General features: G+C 36.5%; 1 protein-coding gene across 2 annotated transcripts in view; it reads right to left on the minus strand.

Annotated features, from left to right (window-relative positions):
* Window positions 1–27,672, minus strand: part of LOC131435601 (putative mediator of RNA polymerase II transcription subunit 12) — a 117,363-nt gene that overhangs the window by 18,474 nt on the left and 71,217 nt on the right. For both annotated transcript variants that reach the window (XM_058603662.1, XM_058603664.1), the window contains exon 2: window positions 13,094–13,149. In XM_058603662.1, coding sequence (XP_058459645.1) covers window positions 13,094–13,149 — 56 coding nt within the window. The remainder of the gene's footprint in view (window positions 1–13,093; window positions 13,150–27,672) is intronic.

Raw genomic sequence — 27,672 nt, forward strand, 5'->3', positions numbered from 1 at the left:
ATTGTAGATTGCATTTGACGGATAATATCAGTTAGAAAGTATTTCTTTCGCGAGATTTCGGCGAACCGCTATCTTAACTTCGTCAATTTCAATATCACGCATGCGGCAATGAGCAACATAAAAATTTTCCGTAAAAAAATCAATAACTATTTGCGCAGAGGGTTGCTAGAATTATTGGGCAAAGTTCTAAATATGGAATAATGACTTGATGACAATCATCACCGAACATCAATCTCTATAACTTTAGTAAGAAATAACAGAATATGTCGGAATTTCAGGAAACCGAAATAATTGCATTTGTGGAGAAATCCAAATCAACATTCATCCTCTGCGGAGTAAAGAATGGGTTCAACTTTATCATGAAAATCTGATTTATGATAATAGTATCATTGTTCATGATTAATGAACAAATCAAAATACTTGTATTCAGAAATTTGACAAGTGACAAGTGGTTGTCTTTCTCATACTTGGACGACTGTTTTAGTATAGTTACAAATCAGTACCGCTGCTCAACTCGATGTGTATGAAAGATAAAACTTAATAGAGGTCTTAATAGAGATCACTACTTCTTGTGCATTATATGGAACAGAACGTGGCAACCAGCAGATTCTTCACATAAATTTATCAAATGGAGAAGCATAACCAAAAAATTCCATCTACACAAATCATCAGAGGATTAATTCAACAAGTCCAAAGGTTGTGGCAAATTGATCAATTAACTTTATCAGTCACTAGTACCAAACAAGAAGCAATCATTTCCTTCGATATTCACTAGAAACTGACCTTGTTCAACATGGAATAAATTCAACAATTTTTAGGATTAATACATCGGTCCCAAAGATTGTGTTACAAAATATTTTATATAAATAAATCGCACTTTATTATAGCCACACAAATTCTGGAATCAGATAAGTAAAAGCAGACTCAACTCACACAATCAATCAACTAATAAAAATGATTTTCGATGTTCGGAAGTGTAAAGAAAGCGTGTCAGTTTTATATGTGTTCACGTTATCCAGTTATATCTGTGACATTACCCACTCGCTTTTCGTATCATTAAGGGTGACTTCCAGAGTTACCATTTGTTTCGTGTTCGAGCTGCTACAAGCCTTGGTCAAAGACGCATCCTTTTTGTTGGTCCAACTAAATATAATGCACTTCCGCCTGATATGCGAGGAATCAGCAATCGTGCCACATTTGCGGCTAGACTGAAGTACCATTTTAAGCACAGACTGAACGAGATATTTACCTAATGTAGTTTTTTGTTTCATAATGTAATGTATTTATCGTCAACAGTATTCCATATTAATAACTAATTACCTAAAATATTTGCACTTTCTTTCCAACATAGCGTAGTAATTAAATTGTGGATCCCTTAAAAGGAAATCTTTTCCACTGGGACTCCACTTTAATAAATTGCACATCAAACCATGAATAAATAGAATCTCAGCGGACTTTGTATCAAAATTAAATTTGTATTTCTAGTATTATTATTGCCAGTGTCTATTTGTTTCTTGTTTTTCCGCTGAGACTAGTTGCGTCCACTACCAGGGGGCTTCAAATTGAAGCTTTTTGGTGTGGGGGAGTGTGGTGGGCAAAAAAAAAATACTCACAGATTTTGCTGCAAAACCACAGATTTTGTTGCCTATTTTGCATACAGATTCTGAACACAGATTTCTACAGATTTTTAAGAATATTTCATAACAATGGCAGATTTTCAAAATGTTTATCCCAGATTTTCACAGATTATGATCGAAAATATGAAATACAGATTTTAAAATAGCAACTCTGGTTACTTCTGGAAATTGGTCTACCACAATTTTTTTATCAATTTTAGATTACAGGTTAAAGTATGTAATAATATTAATTCAGCTTTCAGCGTTCAGCTCACACCTTTGTAGGGGTATGAGGTGGGACCATCATCATCATCACCAACATATCCCGAAACACTTAATAGCAGAGCAGTTAAAAAGATTGGTGCAGGATTATAAGCTCGACTCTTGTCTTTGGGGGATGCTTGAATTATAAAATTCATTCATCAATCAATTCATCTTTCAACAAAAAAAGGAAGTTGAAGATGATGGTTGAATGAATTTTCTAAAACATAGATTTAAATAGAAGTTTATCCAGCCCAAAACATGCTATTGTTTTTTTTTAGAAATGAGGATTATTCGGTCCACAAGAAAATTTCTTTTCTAATCGAATCTTAAAAAGTTGCAAAATGTAAGACACTGCTATCCCTAAATGACCCTTAAATAACCCTAAATAACCTCTACATGAATCGGCCAGTATATGACGAACAAGTTTACACACGGCACATAAGTAGAGACATTGCATTTCGGTGCGAATATTTAAGGTAACTCTTTCATAACAGATCAACATAGCTTGCTTTGCTCTGACAAATTCTCAGACATGTGTTCGGAAATAACAAGACGGTAAACGTAAAGAAATGTAATACAATAACAGTTCCAGTGGAAAAGTTTAAGGTGTCTGTTAAAAACACCCGTAAAAGGCACACCGAAGATTAGGTACATAAGGAATCTTCAGTTACATTATTTTTTATCTTTGGGCCCCTCCCGAAACGAAATCCTGGGCCTGGTTCCATCAATTTTTATTCAGATCCGATACCCGGTTGCGGAATTGTAGGGTGACATGTGTTAAAAAAAATCAATCCAGAATCTAAATTATGGAGCTAAAATATGAGATAAATATCTTCGAAACTTCTCCAATTTGTATGTTTTCTTAATGGCTGATGATGCCTAAACAAACGCATTTTGGCTATATCGAAGGCACCGGAAGTGAAAGTGAACACAAATCTCAAAATGTTTGTCACATCGATTTCTGAGAGGTAATTAAACCGATTTTCCCAAACTTTATTAAAACACTCCACCTGACCAGTGGCAACTAATAATTTTTTTTCGAATCAGATTCCTGTTTCCGGAGTTAACGAATGTTGATTGTGGTTGGCTTAAAAATGACAAATTTTCGAATTGTAAAAAATTTAACCTTGGGATCACTCGCCACTCGAGTCTGATAAACTTTCTGATCGTAGGGTTGGGATTTTGGACCTATTTGCGGCTTATTAGAAAATATATTCGTTGTGTTTCATACCAGGATCAAAGATGAGCTCTTCGATGAATCCCTCAATAATATGTTTATGTCAATGTTTATGAGAAAGTCATAACACAATTAGGAGGATTAAAATAAGTATTCATTCTACTGTTCTGTGGAAACAAACTCTGGAAAAGAAAAAAAATCAATCATTACACATAATACTGGATTTCACTTGAATATGATTTAGGAAAGAGATCAAGTTCAAACAAACGATGAGCTTCTGCCTTTCGTGATCCTACTACTACTCGCGACAGTATCTGTAAAGTATTCAAGCACAATTAACAAGCATGACAAAACACTGCGTTTTTATGAAGATCTGCAACGATTCGGTTAATACATTAACAGGTAAAAGAGTACCATACACTAATTGTTAGGTAGATGATCGAAAACACGTTAGCAAGCAGCTCATCATCGGTATTAAACCTGACAGTAGTAAAGGAAAACAAAAGAGGGAAAAAACAAAAGCCTTATTTACAACAGAGAAACAAAAACAAAACTAATAAGACGTGATGAGGACTAGGACTAATAATTAATATCATTAAATCAAAACAACATACCTGTACACATAAGAATCATGGCATTTAATGTTATTAAAGCACAACACGAGAACATAAACACACATAGACAAACAAACTAGTCGGTTAACGCATGGCTCTACTAACGATTTGTTTTTTTCTTTTTTTTTTTTTCTCGAAACTGCTTAAAGCATGGAAATAATTACGTTTTATTTGCTTCTTTCACTTCAGAACGGCTTCAGATTTTCTCACACATTTTTTTCCGCCTAGGCGATTTTAGAATCCGTGTAGCAAAAGCAAAGCATAAATTTATTTTTTTCCCTACCGCGCAGCACGATCTCGAGCTCATCAATCGACCAACGATGCGATGGTCACACTTCGTCGTCACGAATGCAGAGTCATCGATTGTTTGGGATCTTCTTTCTAAAAACCAATCAGAATACAGAGCCCCTTCATCAGCTACGGTAGCCTCAACCGAGTTATGTGAAATTTTATTCGTTATGCTAATACGCGATGCTCGGCTCGTTTTCGCACCTCTGGCTAAGTATAGAGAAGCCAAAAGCACATAAAAGCCAAATTTATTTATTAGAACATTTTTTTTCCAACGCATTCTTTTCCCGTACTCAACCGAACCGAATCGAGCAACCTGTATAAAAGCGCACGGTTTAATCTATAGTGCATGCACTTATGCTCCACCAGCATAATTATTCCGCCCGCCTCCATTCCTGAACCCTACCATTATCGAGCAATTGCTTGCAGTGTGCTTAGTTCAATTATGTTTGGTTTGTGGCTTGTTGTGTGTTGTTATTACTATCATGCTGCCATAATCTACGAAAAACTGTGTTTTGCTTTGGAAACGGTTCTCTGGGAACACAACAAAACGAATCAGTTCTGAAGAGAACGGACATAAATCGAACAAATTCCCCCCGGTCAGCACAAGTAAAGCAAAACAAATAGGTGTGATAATCCTGCCTGGACTGTAGAGAAGATGAGTGAGAAACGAAAATGGTCGGAATGGGGAAAAATTCTAATGAGTCGAATCTGTATAGCACCACTCGGGGGGGTTACACTTGTTATTATACACTCCAGCCACAAGACCGGGCAGATGAGCGAAAAACCGCTAAACATGTTTTACTCAATAGTTACGTGTTTTCGGCTTTTCCGACAGCTTACTTTAATTTTGGCTCCAACTGTTGATATTCCACGTACTTAACTCGATCGGATTTCATTTCGGTCCCGGTATCAAAATTTGGCCTTTGGTTACCCCGACGGTGTTCGGACGATAGCTTTTATCTCTCGTATACCTACTCATTACACCATTTTCGGCTAACGATCGGTAAAAAGCTGTCACCAGCATCTGCAGCAGTCTGCGGTAAAATTCACTTTAACATTTTGTTATGAAGAACAAAAACAAACAGTACAATACCCCAGTGGGATCTTCCGTGCAGGATGAAGAAGTGAATGCATTCAAACAATAATTACGCAAATGAAATGGGTGAAAGGTTTATTACAATAAAACGGGATCACTTTTTCTGCTCTCAGAAACGTTACCTGTTAAAAGCCAATCTGAATGAAATTAGAACACGGGCTCAAGCGAAGTTCCGATTTTTGTTGCTGCCTTTTTGGCTATTACTGCTATTTTACACTCAAGCCGTGTAAAATTGTAAACGCTTCAGTATCGATATTTATTAATGTGTATTTAGCATTATGTTATTTAAGACAAATATTTTTGACATTGCAAGTCTCACAACAGTACATTGTATTGCGATAATACACACGAAACAAAGTAATAAAATTCACACGGAAATAAACACATAGACACAACTTCCTCTCGAAAAGTTTAAAATTATTCTCAGAAAAGGATTCGTCAGAAAAACTATGTATTTGATTTCATACATGTGATGTGACACCTGGTACGGACAGTGAACTGACCAAAATTGCTAATAAGAATGTGTAGGAAAAGGTGGTGATTAGTGCGCACCAAAGCTTCTTGAAGTATAACAAATCAAATAAACCTTTTTCAAGATCGTAAACAAGTCTACGGAAACATAAAACCATGTTTTATTATATCCCCCAAATTAATGATTACAATTGTTATTTTGCTTACGAGCATGAAAGCCACATTTATTTAGAAAAACTGGTACTAAACCAAGTAATACGTGATAGAATTACAAATGTAAAGCTTATTTTCTAATGACAGATTTTATATTTACTTCTGTCGTATTGATATAAAGTTAACAGGGAAGCTGAATTGTAGCCAAACGCGGGCTATCTCAATGTTTATAGCATTTGAATAGTGGTAAAAATTAACAGGAGCTCACAATGATATGCGCGCTATTAGCTACATTTCCCCTAAGATAAATTCGAAACCTGATAATCCTATGATTTTTCCAGATGCCCATCACTTTGTCTGAGTTTTATTTTTACAAATTCTATAACTATCCTACTTTTTCGATTTGCACGAAATATCCCAATTGGATATTATTTTTATTATTTTTGTAGAACCACAAATTCTCACATCAAAAACAAGTCTTCTCAATTTACAGTAGAAAACTTTTATGTCTAACGGATGAAAAATAACACCGTTTTTGCGAATTTTTTTAGAGCTATCGTTCCAAAAAATAAATTCAAAATTTTTTCATAATAAAAAGCATCATTCGAAAAACATTTTGTAATTTTTTCGTGAAAAAACATTGTGAAATAAGTCGGTGAAGAGGTATCTTTGAGAACGGTTCTTAAAAATCATAATTTGCGGTGTCCACTGTAACAGATCGGCTGAAAAGTTCGTATCGTTTCTATGAGAGGGCGCCACTAGAATTAAATCCATACCATTTTCAGTTAGTACCAACCTTCAAAAGATACGTGTATAAATTTGACAGCTGTCTGATTATTAGTTTGTGAGATATTGCATTTTGAGTGCCGCGTGAGCTCACAATCGATCAAAAACAACAACGAATTGATGATTCTGAGCAGTGTTTGGAGCTGTTATATCGAAATAAAACCGATTTTTTTCGTCGATATATAACAATGGACGAAACATGGCTCCATCACTTCACTCCGGAGTCCAATCGACAGTCAGCTGAGTGGACTGCACGCGATGAACCGAACCCAAAGCGTGGAAAGACTCAACAATCGGCCGGTAAGGTTATGGCGTCTGTATTTTGGGATTCGCATGGTATAATTTTCATCGACTACCTTGAAAAGGGAAAAACCAACGAAATTTCAAAAAAACGGCCTCATTTGAAGAAGAAAAAAGTTTTGTTTCATCAAGACAATAATGCACCGTGTCACAAGTCGATGAAAAAAAATGCTGAAATTGAACGAATTGGGCGTCGAATTGCTCCCTCATCCACCGTATTCTCCAGATTTGGCTCCCAGTGACTTTTTCCTGTTCTCAGACCTCAAGAGAATGCTCCCTGGTAAAAAATTTAGAAGCAATGAAGAGGTAATCGCTGAAACTGAGGCCTATTTTGAGGCAAAGGACAAATCGTACTACAAAAATGGTATCGAAAAGTTGGAAGATCGCTATAATCGCTGTATCGCCTCTGATGGCAATTATGTTGAATAATAAAAACGAATTTTGGCAAAAAAATGTGTGTTTCTATTAAACGATATGAACTTTTCAGCCGAATTGTTATCTCAATGCAGACTAATCAGAAGCAGAGCTGCAAATTGTCAGTCATGTTAAATGACCTTGACAGACTGACCAAAGTCATCGTTGGTATTCGGTACGATCAAAGTGTCTGTCAAATGAGATACTCGATAGTTCTATGACGAAGTAGAAGTATACTCAGTCAAAGACAGGTGATGCATTTTGTAACCAAACTAACATAATCATCGGACTTCGGAGTTTATTGGTGTAAATGTATTTAATTCAATGTTTATGCTGCTTGATCAATATTTAGTCACATCGTAATCAAGCAGTGACATGAGAAATGAAGATAATATCAATCGCATCGGCAAGCAATGAGCGTCCTGGTGAGTGTAATATCAAGAGAATTTAAGTTACGACAGATCGGCTCTTAGACACTCAATATATGATGGTTGGTAGAGCCTGGTTGGCAGTAGGGATGGTACTCGGAAGGTAAAGTATCGATACCTAGGGTATCGGGATATCGATAATATATGTATCGATACAAGGTGTCAAAAGGCAGTACAGTATCGATACCTGTAAGGATCAATTGATACTTGCTCAGCAATCATTATGATATACAGAAAAATGTTTCCACATAGCGAAAAAAATTCAATCTCAGTGTGATTATTAATGGATGTGAAAAAATTTGACGTACTGAATATCAAATGAAATAATTTTCTGTTTTCAAGAAATATTGCAGATAAATCACACGTTGTGACATCAAAACAACGTATTCAGTAAATTACATCCGCTTGACTGAATACTTAGACGATTCTGATGAGAAATTATGCATCTTTTCGTGTAATATTACACCATTTAGATCGAAACCAAGATTGTTGTGATATTATATCGTAAAGGCTGTACATCAGTAGTGAGCATAATTTTCTACTAGAATCGTCTAAGTTTTCAGTCAAGCTGATGTAATCTACTCAATATGTTGTTTCGTTGTAATAAAGTGTTATTTATCTGCGGTATATTTTGAAAACTGAAAATTATTGCATTTGATAAGCTTGTTACAATTCCTTTTTTTGCTGTGCATTAATTTGTTTTGCCACCAGTATACGCATATTCCTTGCCACATAGATTGCACTTCGCCTTTCGCGATTTTTGGTCCACGTCAAAGAATTTCCGCACGCCACTTTGGGTTGATTTCACATTCCACTTATTTTCTCAACAATTTACATGTCATAACCTTTATGTCGAATATAAGAGTATAATTGCAAACGTCACTCTTTTCTCCATGACAAGACCAAACCAAACTAACATATTCAGGGAGCATCAGCAAAATTTCGATTCTCATTCTTTCATCGATGTATTGAAAATGTTTTGGGTTTGACTGATGTTTGGCTATAAAGAGGGACTGAAATATGACAAATCGAAGTAATTCTATCCCAGAACCGCTATGAAAACTAAAACTACTACAAATTCGAGCAGTACCAGGTCATTTTCTGTCATTTTCGATTCTCAAAGCTTCGGTTGAATATCGCTACTGCACACTACGGGATTTTCACTGAAACCCCCAAATGACTGAAAGAACAAATTATAGAAAGATCACAATTTTGAAACTACTGTCCGGCTTATGCTATTGACTGGACATGGATTTCATTCTCATAGTTTGCAAGCGCAGCTGAGAGTGACAGTAATTCGTCATTTTGAGTCAATGAAAATGACTCTTATTAGCTCTGATAGCGTCCTTTTCACGCAGCCCACCTGGGTTCGATTCCCAACCCCGCACATTGGGTTAGAAAGTTCTACTGGCCCGAAAAAATTAATGATCTTAAGGTTAAAGCCTCTATAATTGAAAAAAAAACTGTTCCGTCGTAATAGCAATTGACTTCAATCTGTTGCGATACTGTAAGTATCGAGACCAAAAGTATCAATACTAACAGTATCGCTTTTATGCGATATCGATACCAAAAATACCCGATTCCTGAAAGAAAGTATCGATACCTCAAAGTATCGACTCGGTATCGGACATCCCTAGTTGGCAGCAGTCCAGTGACATAAGCTTTCCAATCTTCGTCGTGGAAAGTTGCTAGTTGATAGTGACATTTAACAGCTTCAGAAGTGAACAAATCGAAGCAGCAGCATTTTTTTCAATTTTCGGTTGTTGTTCAAATTGAAAAATACGATTTTCACGAAAAAATCCGCCATTTTGTAGCTATAAAACCTCCCTAAAATAACAAACAACGAAGGAAAAAGCGGTTGGGGTCTGGTTTTTTATATGGAGAAACTGTGTGCAAAATTTGAAAAAAAAAATGATGCAGTAGTTTTTGAATGACGATGGACACGGACTTTCAGAACCTGCTTTCGAGGAAAACGCGTTTAAAGTTTTTTACCTATAATATCAATGGAAACAATTTATTACTCAAGGGAGCCCGTAGGGTCTAACATTTACAAAAAAACATATTTTTTCTTTTATAATTTGTTATAATGAAACATTTCAAGAATGTTTTGTCAAGTTTTTAAATCAATCAAAGTAGAAATCTTGGGCCTGCACACGTTAAAAAAAAAAACCTGTGATTTTACATCTTATTAGATGCACATAAATGGAGCGTCGCAGCTCACGCAAATTTACATGGAAGAACATTTAATATTGTGTCTCTCTCTCTTAAGTCCATGACATGAAATTCATTGAAATGAAAAAAATTGAATACTGATATCAACTGCCGCGACTTGAACCAAGAATCATTGGATCGCAAGTACGTAAGTATCTTAACCTTGTTTAAGATGAAAAAGATTTGGTGACAAATTAGAAAATGTTAATGAATGATCATCTTTCAGGAATCCGCAAAAATTACTACTGTTTTACTTCCAGCTGTTTGATACCGATGATGATGTTCATGCATTAGCAATAAAACGCTTTTTGACGTGAATTTAATCTATGAAAGTAACAGAAGCGAAGGGTTTCAAACACACAGAACGCGCTGCGATTGAATGGCGCGTTTGAATTGCCGTCGCAAAATTCCAATTCCCAGCGGTTGATGCACCCAAGCTAAATAAATTGACTAAAATTATCAGTGCATAACTTTAGTTCAACCGTGCCTTCAATAATCTTTCAATACTCATTTTAGGTAAATTTAATAATTTCTCTAATTTACTCGCTCCTCCGGGCACTTTTGCTGATTAGAAATTTTTTTCTACATCAATCATTTCCGATCGAATCAGAAGTATTTTTTTAGAATTTAGATCTTTACTGAGCTCGACTTGACATGATCATGATCATACAAAAATCAAAATCACTTAGAGATCAGATCAGTTCTGATTTCGTAATGATAATTTATTCCTTGGTAAAGATCACTTGAAATCAGCAGTGATCAGTGGTTTTCCCAGCCCTACATGTCAATATAAAATACTGTTTATATTTTAACAACGATATTTATTTCATGAATCTCAACATACCGAACTTATTTCAAATAGATCATGACGTGTATCAGTAAGTATATTTTGATTATTTTCGCAAATCAATAACATTGTTCGAGTTGATTCAACTATTTGAAATGTCTAAAACAAATAAAACCGATTTATTTTTCAACTAACAGAATTTTGTTTCAATAACAACACCAGTTATTTCAACTAATATATTTGTTGAAATTGAAAGGTATGTGTCCTCACTAATTGACAGCATTTTTTTTTCAAACAGTTGAATTAGTTGTTTCAACCATCGTTTCTGCTAATCGAAAATCAAATATGACAGTTTAGTTAAAACAACAATCGATTAGTTGTACCAAATTTTAACCAATCGAATTCAGAAAATCAACTAATTTTCTGGTTGAAATGGGATCGCGAGTGGTTCCGTGCAAAGGTGTTGTGTATCATGAATTCCGTCCGCAAGGCCAGACTGTCAATAGGGAGTATTATTTAGGCGTTATGAGACGTTTGCATAATGCCATCGTCATCAGTGAACATTTGGCTATAAACGAAACGAATAACATTCAGCAACCACCGGATTCGCCTGATTTGGCTCCCTGCGACTTTTTCCTATTCGGTCTACTGAACAAACCGTTCCGTGGAACGTGTTTAAGCACCCGAGAGGAGATTATGGAAAAATCGCAGATGGCTCTGATGGCCATACTGAAAACTGAATATAAAAAATGTTTCGAGGATCAAGTATCAAGCGCTGGCTTAAGTGTGTTGCAGTCGATGAGGGAGTACTTTGAAGGGGACAATATCTTCTGATGAATAATCTTTTATTTTTTATTTTCTGAACAAATTCCGGAAATTTTTTTATCAAGGTAGTAATGCCAAAAATTGACAATGTTAGTAAATTAAACTATAACTTTGAAATAAACTTGCTATTGCTTTATATTCAGAAAAAGCACACGACCAAAACTATTGAGCATGCAAAGTAAAACTATTGTCTAGTTGTAGTTAGAGATAAAATTAGGGTAAAACGTCGAGCAATAAGTTTCCATCATTTAATAGAGGCATGTAAAATATGTTTTCCGTTGGAATTTCATGTCATTCGGTTCATTAGTGTGTTGGGTATTGTACTTCAAGTAACGCAACTTATGAAAAATTATAAATAATGGAGAGAAAAGAGTTTCGTGTATCGATATAACACTGTTTTTAACTAGAAAAAAATAATGTTCAAGTAAAGGAATGGATTGATAAGCATTACTTAAATGTGAAATTTCATAAGCAAATTGATTGATATCATGAAAATTTTCATGAAAAATGTGTTATTGTGCATGATACCAATTATTTTGCTCATGAAATCATGACTTATTATTCAGGATAGACATGATTCATGATTTCATGATTTTTAATCATGGTACCGGAAATGGATTGTTACCCGTGTGCTGTTGTGGAAATCATTTTAGAAGTTCATTCCATCGTTATGAAAAATCGAAAAGTGAAGTTGCAGGAGATATCTGACATCGTAAGTGTATCAAAAGAAAGTGTACTCATAATTTTGCATGTGCACTTCAATCGAAATTGGAATTGTTTCTGCATTTACCACTTTCGCCATATTTAGCCCACAGCGACTATTTGCCGTTCTCAGATTAATAGAAGAAGCTTGCTGGAAAAAGATATGCAAAAACTGATGAGACTATCGTTAAGATAGGAGCGTTTTTTGAGGTTAAACAGAAATCGTGGAACAATTGTATAACAATCGAAATTTGAACAAAGTGTGGTTTTCTTTGTTCGACCGGGAACATTCAAGTGCTCAGTCTCTGAAGAATACTTCTTCAGCCGTTTGCAATTTCACAATCCTATTTCAACATATTTCTCTTCCAATCTATGTGCCTTTGGATTTTGGAAAACATTCAGTCATAACGAACGAAATGAAACGCATGTGATGTGTCAAATAGGAACAAGGGGATTGAATTACTACTAAAAATTTACTTGAATCAATGCTACCTATCGTAATTATGACACTCATGAATTTTTTTAACTTTTCGAACTACCAATACTGTGCCGAAATTCCGCCTGTAAATAAATATAAAACATACATCAAAGTGGGTTTTGTCGTACTCAGAACTAAGCCGATTGGAGCTGCCGATCCACAAACCAAACACAAACTACATTGTTCAAAGCACACATGCAAACCTTATCTTGGAGTTTAGTTTGACACCTCAACCGGAAAGATTCACGATTAAAAAATGACCCGATGCGTTAATGGACTTTGTTTCTATCATAGGACAACGTTACTTTTTCCTACGAACATAATCAACCCCGATAGTTTGGAAAAACACCGAAAGCATTAATGTTGGGTTCGACCAATACTTAAAGAAAAAATACATGTAACATCTGATGCCAAAATAAGAACCAAATTTCTCAATTTTCATTCCAGCCAATTCTGCGCTGAGTTGCCCTAGAAACTTACTGCACTGCCTGAGGCCGGCATTGTATGCTAAGTACGAACGTCGATAAAACGTATATCTGAAAATAAGGAAGAAAAGAGAGAAAAAGAAACGAATCAATAAAATTCAACTTATCAGACAGATAGAATCTTCGGGTAAGAATATAATGTAATAAACGTAAAGTAATTCCATTCCTATTGAAAGACGTTCTGCTCCAAGAATGAGCAATCTGTCACTCCACTTGACGCGGACCGCTAATATTACCTTACTTGAATTGAAACCGATGAATAATTCAGAAGGCACCGATCCACTCCCGGGGTGCTTCTGGCTCTGTCTATTGCGCAAACAAAGAACACGAATTTTGGCACCAGCGACGAACCCGGTTACCGGCGATTGTGGTCGGCACTGGCGGCCGCTTTTCTTATTTACGAAAAAAAAATTCTTCGTAATCATGAAACCCCGTTGAAACCGACCGCATACAAATCGTAAATTGCCTCTATTCAAGCGCACCGTGAAGCACAATTTTGGCAATTGTGCAAGGGTGTCTTTGCTATCATGCTGTGATACCGGTGCCGAATGAGGTTAGAATTGGAACTGGTGCACCAACAAATTTCTATTCATGAGCTGACACACGGTAGGTAAATTAGAGTGACACCTGTTTCGAATCACTAGAGTAGCCGGTGTTTGAACTTCACAACAGATTCAATAAACCGAACACGAATTTACCACCTCGTCATGGGAGTCACCCCAAACCGATTACCGAAAAGATAAAATCTGCACCACAATTACTTGAAGCAGGAACAAAATTCTTTAATCGAATGTCACCGAATGTGAAATCAATTTGGTACAGTCTCAAACGTAAAATTTGCGTCGACCGGCGGCGAGTTTCGGTAATCGCAATGGTTACGAGGACAACCAAACTCATTCAGATCTAATTGCAGCACGCACTTTGTTCCCCACCTTCGCTGATTGATCATCTGCCCGTTTAGCCGTCACTTTATACACCCGGAAAAGTTGAACTCGTTCCTCAATTTCTTCTACAAATGACAGGAAACGATCAGTTCATCTTTTCTCAATAGTACCGATCTTGGGGAGCAGCGAAAAAAAATCTCAATCCAAAATGACAGGAAACGTCCCAGATATTAGTATGCGTTCTCTACCCTCCCCCTCGTTCGAGCCGTAGCTGAACGCTGACAGACTAGACCAGTCCCGAATGCTACCATGAAATTACCGATTGAATCCGGGCCGGGAAAACCTGCCGAAGTCCACCCACTCCTCCCCGAAACGGCGAACGGTTTCGATTTTGCTGAGCAAGCGTATTTAATTGCTCGCGAAAGGTTAGCGATTCTGGTGTTCTTTTTCGTTTTTTCGCTAACCGCGGATCGCCCCCTTTTGCCAAAGCCATCAACAAACCGACACGACGCAAAACAAGCAATTGATGGAGTGCTCCAGTTTATTCTGCTGTTATGCAACCAATTTTCTCCGCACGAACGCATTTTGTTCTTTCGTAACGAGAAGCGATTTTGAAATCAGATAAAGAAAAATCCGAAAATGGCTTTGCGGAAATTGCTCCTACACTTATCAGCGAACAATTCATCTTGACCAAAACGGGAGGATGAAGAGAACAAAACGAAAAAAAAACTTCACTTTCAGTGAAACCGGCAGCGACCCAAATCGTACCAGAGGGAGGGACTAGCGGTTTGCTGAAAATTGTTTTTTTTTTAAACAGGAGCAAAATTCCTTTGGCCGAGGTTTTGGACTTTAATGGAAACAAAAGGTCTAACACTTTTAAAAATTATTTATTTTTTCTTCATATTTTCTTAAAGTAAAACATTTCAAAAATATTTTGACAAATTTTCAAGCCTATCGAAACGAAGCTCTGGAAGTAATTGGCTTGAATCTTTCCATGTCTTATACTGCAAAGAGGCAAATTTATCGGCACACAGGCCCAAGAGTTCTGCTTCGATTGACTTGAAAGTTTGACAAAACATCAAAATACTAGAAAAAATATGATTTTCGAATGTGTAAGACTGTTCCCTTTGATTTTATGGAAAATAAACTTTTAACACGTTTTCCGCGAAATCACACTTTAAAAATCCGTGTATATTGGCATTTAAAGACAACTTTACCAATTATTTTTTAATTATACACACTTTTTACACAATTGGAAAATATCTTGTGATTTTACATCTTCTAAGATGCACATAAATGGAGCGTTACAGTTCACGCAAATTTACGCGCAAGAGTCTAATCTAAGTCGATGTGCGTGGAAAGTGCTTGTTTTAGAGTAGTAGTTTTTCAAATTTGATTTGTTTTAGACTATTTCAAATGTTACATCATACTTCCCTAAAAATAGTCGTAGTCGTTTTGCCCTGAAGATAAAGATATAATTTTCGAAACGTTAGCCGTTAACGAAAAATCTATTTTTTCTTCGTAAAACCGATTGACCAAAAAGTCATCTTTTGCTGTTATTATTTCCATAGAAAAAAAACCGTTTTAATCCACTCAGTGGTGTAATGATGCCTTTCTCATATTACTCATAACATCATAAATATTACTATGGAATTCGCAAAAACAACTGTTCATTTAATAGAAATAGGGAAATTTGCTCGGACTTAATCTAACAAATGTGGCAATAAACTTAGGAATTCCGTAAGAAGACCTTTCCTTTGAACCTATAAGTTTGTGAAAATCGATTTGGTCATCTTAAACAGAAGTGAGTGAGATCCTTTTTGCCGAAGTTGATTAGTTTACTAGCAACACTATATTATGCTCGATTTCACTTCTGATTTGACAGAAACTTATATCCTCCCGCTGAACGAAAATGGTTGTGTGTACGCTTGAGGAACGCGTGAAAATAGTGCGGTTTTACTTTGAAAATAATCTTGAAGAAGACGCCGGTTTTTGCCCAAAAAATCATCTTCTCGGATGAGGCACATTTTCATCTCGGCGGGTGAGTTAATAAGCAAAATTGCCTCATCGGAAAACCCACACGTTATCATGGAGAAGCCGATGCACCCTCACTGTACTTGATTTTCTCGGACACCGATGAAACAATTTTTGCTAGCATTTATTGAAATGTGAAAAAATTCAAAAGTTCCCTCGATTTCCTCGGACACCTTTGAATCAATTTTTGCTACCATGGATTAAAATGTGAGGTCTACTGCGCACAACGCTTGCTATCGGGGTCCGACACCTGAGTGTAATGCCCCGTTTACACTTCTGCTGGCTGCCAGCATGCTGGTGTCAGTGTACTGCCCTCTGAGAAAAAAAACGTTCAACGGTGGTCCTTCGTTGGTCTAATACTTTGCATCATTGGACCACAGTTGAACTCTTTTTCTTAAGAGGGCAGTACACTGACACCAGCATGCTGGCAGCCAGCAGAAGTGTAAACGGGACATAAAAATGTGTGTGGCTCTGCTGCACTATTTTTTGCTAGCTTTAATTGAAATGTAAGGTTTAATGGTCACTTAGCTGGCCATCGGAATCCGACTTTCGATTCCTGGGTAACAAGATACAATTTTCGAAAAAAAAATTTAAGTGTCCGCTGTTTCCCCGGAAACTGATGAAACAATTTTCGCATATTAAGAATCAAATAAAATGTCTTATGGGACCCATAACCTGCTAGTGACTTTTATTCGGATCCAACTTATTGTTTTCATAAAGTATTTTCAATTGTGTGAAATAGGAAAATGTTGTTGTTACTGCACTAGTGTGCTCTTTATTGAATAGAGCTGGGTAAAATTGTTCATTTCAAATAACCGTTCAGGACTTGATAGTTCTAGTTCTTATTCTAGTGATAAGGACTAGTTCCCCGGAACCGTTGATTCGTGCTTCAGACATTTTAGATGTTTTTGCAAATCCCTATGAGAGTAAATAATTACATTTCGTTGGTAACAAACTCCTTCATAGCACTTTTTCAGAGGTCACTGACTATATACAATTTCTACTGCATTCTCAAAAACTACGACCTTTTCGAAATATACTGAGTTCTCTCAGTCATTTTGTCGTGAATACGACTTACTTTACTATGGGGCGCCTATTCAAAATTTACCCTCTGAGAGAGTGATAAGTTATTGATCGTGAATATCTCTTGTTGTATCTAACGAATCAACATAATTTTTGCTACATTCCATCGGAAATATGATCACAATTTTATGATAAAATTTTCAGTTGTGTGACATAATCTCAAATAATTCTAAATTAAACTTTTTTGAAATGTTTGGTATAAACGAGTATCAAAGGGGATAATTCGTAAGGCGCGTTTGACTTTCTCGTATTTTTTAAGCTCATAGCTCAGTGATCTGCGAAAGGATTTATATAATCTAACTAAAAATAGAATCGAAATTTTTCAACTTAAACGCGTAATGCAACAGCATTGAAGTATTTCAATAGTACACTATTGAAAAACTGTCTCATTTGACCCATGTTAACACCAGCCAATCAGAACGCGTTCTGAGGAAGAGAACAAAATATCTGCTGATGTACAACAAATCGTTCGAGAAAATGTTCCGAACAGTGCTTAATATCGTAGTAAGTTCCACAATTTGGTCCTTCTGAAAGGCAGGAATGAATCCCGTACAGCTTTCCTGATAGTTTCTTTCAATTAATTGCAAATCCGAAATGAAATAATCGACCTTTAAAATTCTATATGCTGCTATGTTTATAGCCGCTAGGACCACCCTTTAGTGAAAAAGCTACAAACGAATTCACGTAAAAAGAAACCTCTTAACAAAAACTGGATCAGTTTGGATTCTATCGCCACTGCGAGCAGATGTATTGTGTGTCGTTTGCAAAGCTAGTTTCGCTTCCGACAAGAGCGATTACGTGACAGCTGCCAGTTGTTTGCATTGGTGAAAAAACAACGAAAAGAGGACAACGGTGGAGAGCATCACACAAAATCAGCCATTCTAATGGCTCTAAAAGTTTTCTAAAGAACTATTAGGATTTCTTCTTCGCAAATCGAAGGTAAATATCCTCAGTTTAGTGCAAATCTAGAACAGTTTGATTGGATTTGTGCACTTTTCGCTGTGTGAAATTCACAGTAATCGAGATCAAGTAAAGCCTTCTTTGTTTTTGCGAAAAATGTGAAAAAGGGGAATGCTTGCATAATTCATACGATTGATCAACTAAGTGATATTCGGAAGTGTTAAGGAACATTTCAGTTGTTTTCGTATTCACGACATCCAGTTATGTCTCTGACATTACCCACCCACCTTTTTTATTTGTTTCGAATAGATTAGTGAACTGTCGTTGTTCAACAAACCTTTGCTCATTCATTCTCCCAAAACAACGAGTTCCTTTGAACCTTCCGCGAACGGAATGCCCGGTTCTATTATTGCAGTAAAGAAAATCAAAAAAACATGCTCGTCAAAAGTGTTTGTATTCTTCAATTTAATGTGACTTAATGAGATATAAATAACAAGATGTTATGCTCTGCGGATCGGGATGGCACCAAGTTCTTGACCGTGATCTCAATTAGCACAATCTAAAGAAATTTATCATTTCGTCGACTGACAGCTGAAAGGAAAACTTTCCCCACGAAACTTTAATTCCGACAACTGGTGGGGCTATCTTTAATCACTTCGTTAGAAAGAAAAAAACCACCTAGTAAGTGCTTTATCTGGTTGACTGATCTCGGCATCGCAATTAGTTGACTGTGCTAACGACGGACTAATAGAAAAAAGAAGTGCCCCCAGCTCTCTTAACAAACTGCGGTATGCAATTCGGGTACACAACCCTCTTATCTCGGCTTGAATGGGGAGCGTCCGGTTTTGGTAAGTTGTAAAAAGTGAAATTGTCAGTTTTTTTTTTCACAACAATAAAATGTTTAACAAGAAGACAACCATTTCGTATGTGACCGATTATCGTATTGACTTGCCAGGAGAAAGTGTCACCCGGGGGTGACGCTTCTCGTTTCCGATACCGCGTGACCCAAAAACGACATTTTATGGGTCGCAGAAAATAAAATTAACTGGTCACAAACTAAATTGGAGATAAGACTGTTTTTTCTTCCTCAGTTCAACCATTTTGGGATTCGAACTGATAGTTAGGTGAATGAAGTGTATAATGATAGATTTCAACTCAAGACGCTTAGTTCCTATGCCATATGTGCTGGATATAAATATAAAACATTGCAAATTCGAAAAAAACGGCATCATAACTATAAATTTTATGCACAGTATTATAATAAATGTGCGATGCCATCAATTAACTATTTTTACAGAGTACTGCACCAGGTATCAAACATCTCGAGCGACAATTAAAATTTGCTCGCTGCAACCCACTCCAAGCGTACGAGACGGAATCCTGCTCGATATGGAAGGACTTAGTCCTACTTGTACCGGTATTTACCTGCACTAATGAACCCATTAGGGACAGCGTCAATGGTTTCCGCGTGACGTCCCACGAGTATTATGCGGGAACAAAAAGTCGCCTACCTACGGCCACGGCACATGATCAGTTCCAAACAGATCCGAGTTGAGTAATAAAAGCTTATTTTCGTTTTACCTCACATAAGATCAGACTGCCCGGGGCATCGAAAGACACCAAGAAGACGCGAATGGGTTCCAGTTGCACGGGAGGAAAAAAAGTAGATAAACGAGTTCGCCACGCCTGGACTGGTGGCTGAAGCCGGCAAAATCGTACTGCAATGAAGCGCAATGTCAAGGGCGCTAGAGAGAAAAAAAAACCAGGTGACTGAACCGCTACTGAGTAGCATGTGTGAAAACTTATTCCGCAATTACGAGGTCGTATGTAGTCACAGAGCCACGAATCATTAATGGCACCTGGCACAAGCCGGAATCAGCGGAACTGTCGCAGCTCAGCTTGCGTAATTACTGTGAACACTAAGCGAAATTATAAATGCCCCGTTTTACATTCACATACGGAGTTGAATTATGGGCTGCAACGGAATTCCGAGAAACTGATTTGATTCGTTCAATAATCTCAGCAAGCAGAATCGGTTATTGAACGTGACAATATTGCTGAAGAGTGCACAGTTATGAGCGACGGTAGTGGAATAATTGATAGGAGGTTTTTCTTCAAAGCCGGACAGAGTTATTAATTTCTGATTGTTGGCCGACAACCGTTTTCACCAGACGCTAGGAATTCAACACGGTACAAAAACCGATGATAGTTCGATTTCCTCGATGTTTACTCAAAAGCAGCGCAAACAGCTTCTCTCGTTCCCGTCTAACCGCAAAGTCTGGTTTCTATTTAACAATTTATACATCCATCGAAATCATTCTACATTTTCAATCATCCTCAATTATCTTGTGGTGAGTACCTGGAGCAACGTATGATGACAGGGCAAAGATGATGATTTTCTCCCAACCATCCATTGACCAGAGTGACCAGAGACAACGGGAACTGAACGCAATCGGGAAGCCTTTCTGATGTCTTCATGACGCGCCGAGATTCGTCGGTCAGCGATATTAAGTTATCATTTCCCTCCCCTTTCCACAACTGCCAATTGACTTATGATGGAACCAATCAGAGAAATTGTCCATTTCCGATCGATTTGAGAAATGTTTGTCAGCTGTCGGGTGGAATTAAACTTCCAGTTGATGTGACACGTACTATAATTTATCCAGCCATGCGTTTCATAATCGATGCAACACAAATTGAATTCTATCTTTTCTATGATTGAGACATAAATACGTCTTACTAGGCCATGACTGTATAATTTCAAAGAATTTCCCTTTACAACAATGGGTATAACTTAATCGTAAGTACCACGATGGCTCTTGTGATACACAACAAGGGTTGCCTCCTGCACGGGCCTAGAAAATACTGCCAGGCTGCAGAGCGAACGACGACTTCTGAAATTCATATGATTCAATTCGTTATAACGCAAAGTAATCATTAAATAAGCTCAACATATAACTAATACTCAACGGAAGATAGATTAGGATTCGCTAGATAATAAAATGGGATCGAATGAAAAAAATTTTCAGAGACAGGACTCGAGAATGCAAATCTTTACCATTCATTGGAATAGTTCTATTGTTTTAACTAACCTGGGATGCGATTAACACATCTCAGAAAACAAGCCGATTAAACATAGCATCGTTTATTTATATATCGCGTAGTTGTATGTTTAATCTTACCAGTATCTCTTTAAATCACATTTGTCTTTACTCTTGTAGTTGAGTCCCGAATGACATATATGATAACCACAGCGAGATTCCAACATTGAAATTTTATAAAGTGGAAATGTGATAATGTGACTGCATTTTTAAAGTTACTTAGCATTTTATGGTTTACTACAGCTATTCGCTTTTGAAAAAGAGATGATGATTCACTAAAAAAAATCTAAGAATGTCTACTTAATTCTAATCAAAATATTATGGTTTTCAAAACCTATTGAAATAAAGATGATTGGTTTGGAATTGTTCTATTAAAATGAAGTACAACATAGTTGGTTCACATATGAGGTACTCTTTCCTTCTCGAATGGATTGGAATATTCAGTCGATGTTGAGTACCAAATTATGTAAAACTACCGATCTGATCAGAAATCATAACTCATAATTCGAGAGCTAATCCAAGCAGAACTGTTGAGAACTTGAAAGTAGAGAACAAGTTTCGCATTAACTTTCTCGCTTCATAGAAGCTGAACAATGAATTTTAGAAGCAACTTAGAAGTTCGTTCGGTAACGTCAAGTGCGAGTAATTACTTAAAAATTGGGTTACTCAGAATATTATTAATAAAATTCATAAGCTGTTTAAGCCAAATCTGTCCCTTTTATCACCGGTTTTGATTAGTTGAGAAATGTCTTCACCAACTATCGTATTACCCATCGGATGAAAAATTAGTCCGCTCAGACAGAATCATGCGCATTTCCCACGCATCGTAGGTATTCCGGTAATTAGATCTTTAGTACAAGAAAAACCTGTTTTAATCCATCTAGTGGTGTAATGATGCCTTTCTCATGTATAATACTGTTTTTACTGTACTATTCAAATGTTTCTCCTCGATTTTTGAAAGAAACCAAGGGATTGTTTGTGCATTAACTAATAAAACATAGAGAATGAAACAGTTCTCTGATCGGTTAGGCCATCCATTAGAAAACGAAGTGGGTTCACTATTAGATGTAGCTCTAGCACCGGAACCCGAGAACCGGTATAATCGAAGTCGGTTCGTACGGCTACCCATTAACATAACGTTCAAACTCTACTAATTTTTATTCTAAACGACGATTTAAATTTTTGTTGTATCCGAAAATATGCAGTATTTTTTGGTACCATAAGACTTTTCATTGTACTCTAAGATTGGTAATAACGGTTATGAGTCTGGCATAATAATTTTTTTACGGTTTTTGTTTCGCCGGTTTAGGTGACAATATTGAACAAACAGAAAAATTGTTTTGAAAAAAATCGTATCTCTGGAACCTTCGAACTTTCCAATCGAGATGAGACTGGGTTTTGAATTGCTGCTTTTATTGAAATTCCTGGATAGTTGTTTCCCACAATATTCACACGTTTCTAAAAGCATCTAAAATCATGAATCTACACTTGGTATGTGATATTTCATTAGATTGGGTTGGCGGTTTAATGCATAGGACACTGGTTTTACTGGCCAGTTGCCGTATGCTCGAGCCCCGACCCGGAAGGATTCTTATTATCAGTGGGATTGTAGTATCAGCCATGCAATGGTTCAGTAAAAACTGTCCCAGAAAGTATGGGAGCAACCAAAAACCGCTACCATTTTGCAATGGTTCAGAATCTGTCAATTTTTATGGCTGCGTTCTGTTGTTTACACTCTTCTCTAACCACTTGTGCAGTTGTTTATTCGTTTTCATTAGTTTGTTTCGAAATGCGTGGACTTTCAGCAGAACTATGTCGAAAATTTGTGTACAAATGGTGCACAGAACGCGGACTGTCACTGAGAAAGATAGCAAAAATGGAAGGAGTAAGTGAAAAAGCCGTGCGAAATGCAACCAGGAAGTTCGGTGAGCCTTTTACCTTTGATGATAAATCGAAAACGGGTCGAAAGAAAGATCCCGCTAACCCTCAGTTGGATAAACGTATACTGAAGGCGTTCGAGCAAAAGAAGGAGGTTTCAGTTCGGGATGTGGCCAAAAAAGTGGGCACTTCGAAGTCAAATGTTCTTCGTGTTAAAGAACGTTTGAATCTTCGAACCTATAAGAAGCAGAAACAACCAAAACGTAGTCCGAAACAAGAAGCATCGATCAGGCAGAGGGTTCGAAAGCTGTACAATACGATTCTTGCTGGAAATTTGAACTGCATAATCATGGACGACGAAACCTACGTAAAACTCGATTACAAATCCTTGCCGGGACCACATTATTATATGATGCGAGAAGGGCAAGTGTTAAACCAGTCCGAGAAATCGATTGAAGTCGAAAAATTTGGTAAGAAAGCTATGGTCTGGCAAGCAATTTGTAGCTGCGGTAAGATTTCAAAACCCTTCATCACCACTACTTCAATGAACAGCGAAATATACATCAAGGAATGTTTACAAAAACGACTTCTACCCATGATTCGAAGCCACAAGGATCCTGTTGTCTTCTGGCCAGATCTTGCTTTTTACCACTACTCGAAATCAACGGTAGAATGGTATACTACCAAAAATGTCACTTTCGTCCCAAAAGACATGAATCCACCAAATTGCCCACAACTTCGACCAATTGAGAAATTTTAGGGCACATCTTAGGAAACAGGTTTCGGCAGCCGAAACCATTTAACAGTTCGAAAAAGATTGGAAAAAAGTGTCAAAACTTGTCCCCAAGAAATCTGTACGGAGTTGAATGAGGAACGTTCGCAAGAAGGTGCACCAGCTAGTCTACAATGGCTAAGTAGCAAATGTTGAGAATAATATTCTGTTGTTGTAGTCTAATATTATAAGTATATCAATTAAAATTTGAATATCTAACACTTGTGAATTATTTACAGCGAAATCAAAGTGCGTCCATACTTTCTGGGACAGTCTTTAGTGCAGCTGTGGCAAGTGTATATTGGTTTGTGATAAGTGTTAAAAGTGTCATTTATTGAATAATGCTGATTCCCGAAACTAAAAACTGTGCAAGCGACGAATACTGCGAGATTACCATACAAAATCAAAAGATGTTATCCGATCGAAGCACCATCTGCATGTAATTTTCGGTGTTATCCTAGGATGGCTTATATCGTATCAAAGAACGCTCACTAGTAACTCTTCACACGATTCAATCAGTGCCATCAAAGAGAGACGGATATCATCGAAGCAACAAAAACCCGGCATGACTCATTTAACATAGAATAGACACCAGTGCGAGAGCGAATTTCTCTCGATGACCTGTCTGAGAATCAAAAGTTAGCACGCTGCTGTGGGAATTCTCTTTGAAGCAACAAACGGTCGCTTATTCTCGTTTCGCGATCCGATTCAGTATAGGCAGTGAATAATTGCGATAGAATCATTTTACTATTGCCGCTTATTCTAACTATGTACATATAACTTTTGTATAAGTTGTGTCTATGAAAATGTCTGTGAATGCTCCACACAAGGGTTTTGAAATATTGCAACCTATTTAAAGATATTTCCTATTTTTCTTATTTACAATGCCTTATTATATTTCTCCTTACTAAAAATCGGGATAGACATAACTCTGTTGATTATTCGGGGAACGTTTGATAAATTTATCGTGCTCAACTAGGACGTATGTAAGTGTAGTTTAGACTGCAAGGAGGATCCATTTGGTTTCTAGTAGCACCATACATTGAACTAACATTCCTTCCCTTCCCAAGTAGACTATCGTTCTACATTCGAGCGTGGCCGGCGTCGGTATTGATCAGCATGCAGGGATCAATGCTGTTTTATTTCTTTTAAACCCGAGCAATTTCTTTTTTCATGAATAAACGAAACAGTTTGGTTGCGTTTCAAAAATGGAATTTCATCTGCTTTGTCTTGGAGCTTTTCAACAATCCAAGCGTAAGTTTTGATGATTAATAATACTAGAAATTGCATAGCATTACATAACACATTTTTATTAAAAAAAAAACGTGATTAATCCACCTAGCAGTGAGATGATACCTTTTATTTATCAATTCGCATGTGTTTTTGCATTGAATATTATTCTTTTCATTACATTATTTTAATGACCGTCGTTTTAAGCGACAATTTGAGATTGTAATCACTCATTACTCTGTAATGTCGAAACTGCAAATACAATCGAATTTAAATCTAGAAGTGTGATAATCGATTAACATGACATGATATGTAAGTTCCACTTTACAGTTTACGGTAATTTAAGGAACTTCCAGAGCCGATATTCAGGAACCAGCATAACCCAAACCGATTCGTATGGCCATATGACGAATAAATTACAGTTTTGAGTACAACTTTGAAGCTTAATTGGATAAAATTCATTAATTTTTGTATGTATGTATAAAACTAATTAATTTTGTATATAAGTTTAATTCAATTTGAATTTTTGTTTCTGAAATTTGATTAGGCTTTTTTGAGAAAACGATTGAGCGATTTTATACTGGAACCGGAATTCTAAAATCGGTATGGCCGAAGTCAGATAAATTCACCTGAATAGCTGTATAGTTTACATTTGTTTCAAAATATTTGAAAATCAGTGAAGACATCTTTGAGAAATCATAGCATGAATTAAATTTTTAGGTGCCTTCTGAATCGACAACTGAATACCACTAAAACTGAAATAAGTTAATTTTTTTATCGACTATCCAAATCTGCTAACCCGATAAACCTGATTAATTTATGTGGAATAGACATTTTTATACTAATCACCCTGTATCCCCGAAACCGGAAGTTGGATCTGACTGAAGAGCAAGATGTTTAAAAGAATCTTGAAACTTTTCATTTGCATCTTAGATGATTCTTAGATTTCATTTGAATCTTAGATCGGTTCAGCCATCTACGAGAAGAATGAGTTACACAATTTTGATTCCGTTTCATATATCATCCTGTAGTTCCGGAACCAGAGGTCGGAACCAAACATAATTCAGGAACTTTGTTTGGGAGCATACGAATTTTCGTATGAATCTGAATTTGAAGAAAATGAGTGAAATTATTTGTCACACACGCATTTGCTTATCTCGATGAACTGATTCGAATGGTATATGGATATTATGTTCTTCCAGCATTTATTGCTGTAAGTAGTTTAAAACAATATAATTAAAAAAAAATCTGCCATCATCTGGTTTATATATGTCATATTCGAACGATTATGTTGCCAAAAACAAGGTTGCTGATCCTATCAATGAAACATTACTCGTGAACTATTCTCTTCACCGGCGATGCTCTACCCGTGCGGCGAGCAGTTTGTATATATTCCGTGTCTGCTTTATTCATTCTTTCCTTCCACTCAGAGAATTGAACCGCTTGGCAAAGCAAGCAAGCATCATATATGCACTCTGTTCGCTCGCAGTGAGTTCGTTTCGAAGCATTTAGGTAGAAAGCTATTCGGTGGTGCTGATGACTCGCGTTGAGTCGAATTTTCTACTCACAGTGATTCGTTCTCTGCGACGTATGGCGGTACAACTGAATGACCGCCCAGGATAAAATTTTATTCCTGTATAAAGCTTATAAGAAAGATGTCGAATCTTTTTGAATTGTCTTCACTGCACATTTCTTCGGTGTTTGCTATACTTCAATCGTGATTAATCATCAAACTGTAAAGGGTTATTAATGGAGCGTTTTTGTGTGTCGTAAATATGTAACTTTCACTCCTATTCCGTAGTTCTATAATAAATTCATTTTGTGTTTCGATCGAGTTCGACTTTTCCAAACAAATTATACCTCATTCGAAATGCCAAATTGGTATTTTTCATTCGGTCGAATGTAGGGTTGTTTATTATGCCTGAGAAGTAATAGTCCCAAGTTTTTGTCAATTATTATTGTTTCTCATGATCGTGAAACTATTTATATACCGATTACAAAGCCATTCGACGATCGTTTCCTTAATAATTATAAACATATGTGATGATTGCTTTTAATTTCATGTTAATCATTCGTAATAAACTAATAGTATTTGTATTGACTTCGAGACAAGTTGTGTCGAACCAAGTCAACTACCAAAAAAGTTGAGACCAACTTTGATGATAAACACTATCAGTTCGTACAAATACTAGAAGAACCATAAACACCAAATAATTCCGTCACATTCAATATACAGGGCGTTAGAGCTACAATATAATAGAAACTAAAACCGAAATAGAACTTCTATAATTTTGTATAAGGCACTAATTTGGAGGCCAACATAAGATTTTACTGAAGAATGATATTTCTATCATTATCAAAAACAAACAAACTCTCTACAGTTACTTGTTGGAAACTGTGCCATGGATAATCGTGCAATGAAGACCTTCCGCAGTTTCCAATAACGAAATAAATATCTAAAAATCAAGTATCATACAATCAAACACAACAAAATTATCTGTCTCGTGACATTAGTGACGTTAAATAAAGTGGAATTAAATGCATATTTTTTTTCTTGATCCTATATTCTCCTACTATCTCCTGATTATGTGATAACAGAATTATATTTCATTTGGACTCTTTGTATGTGATCCTTGAAGTATTCACGTACAAATTTTTTTGCTCAACACAGTTTTAAGGTAAATAATACAAT

Source organism: Malaya genurostris, chromosome 3 (assembly GCF_030247185.1).
Source record: "Malaya genurostris strain Urasoe2022 chromosome 3, Malgen_1.1, whole genome shotgun sequence".
NCBI classification, from domain to species: Eukaryota; Metazoa; Arthropoda; class Insecta; order Diptera; family Culicidae; genus Malaya; species Malaya genurostris.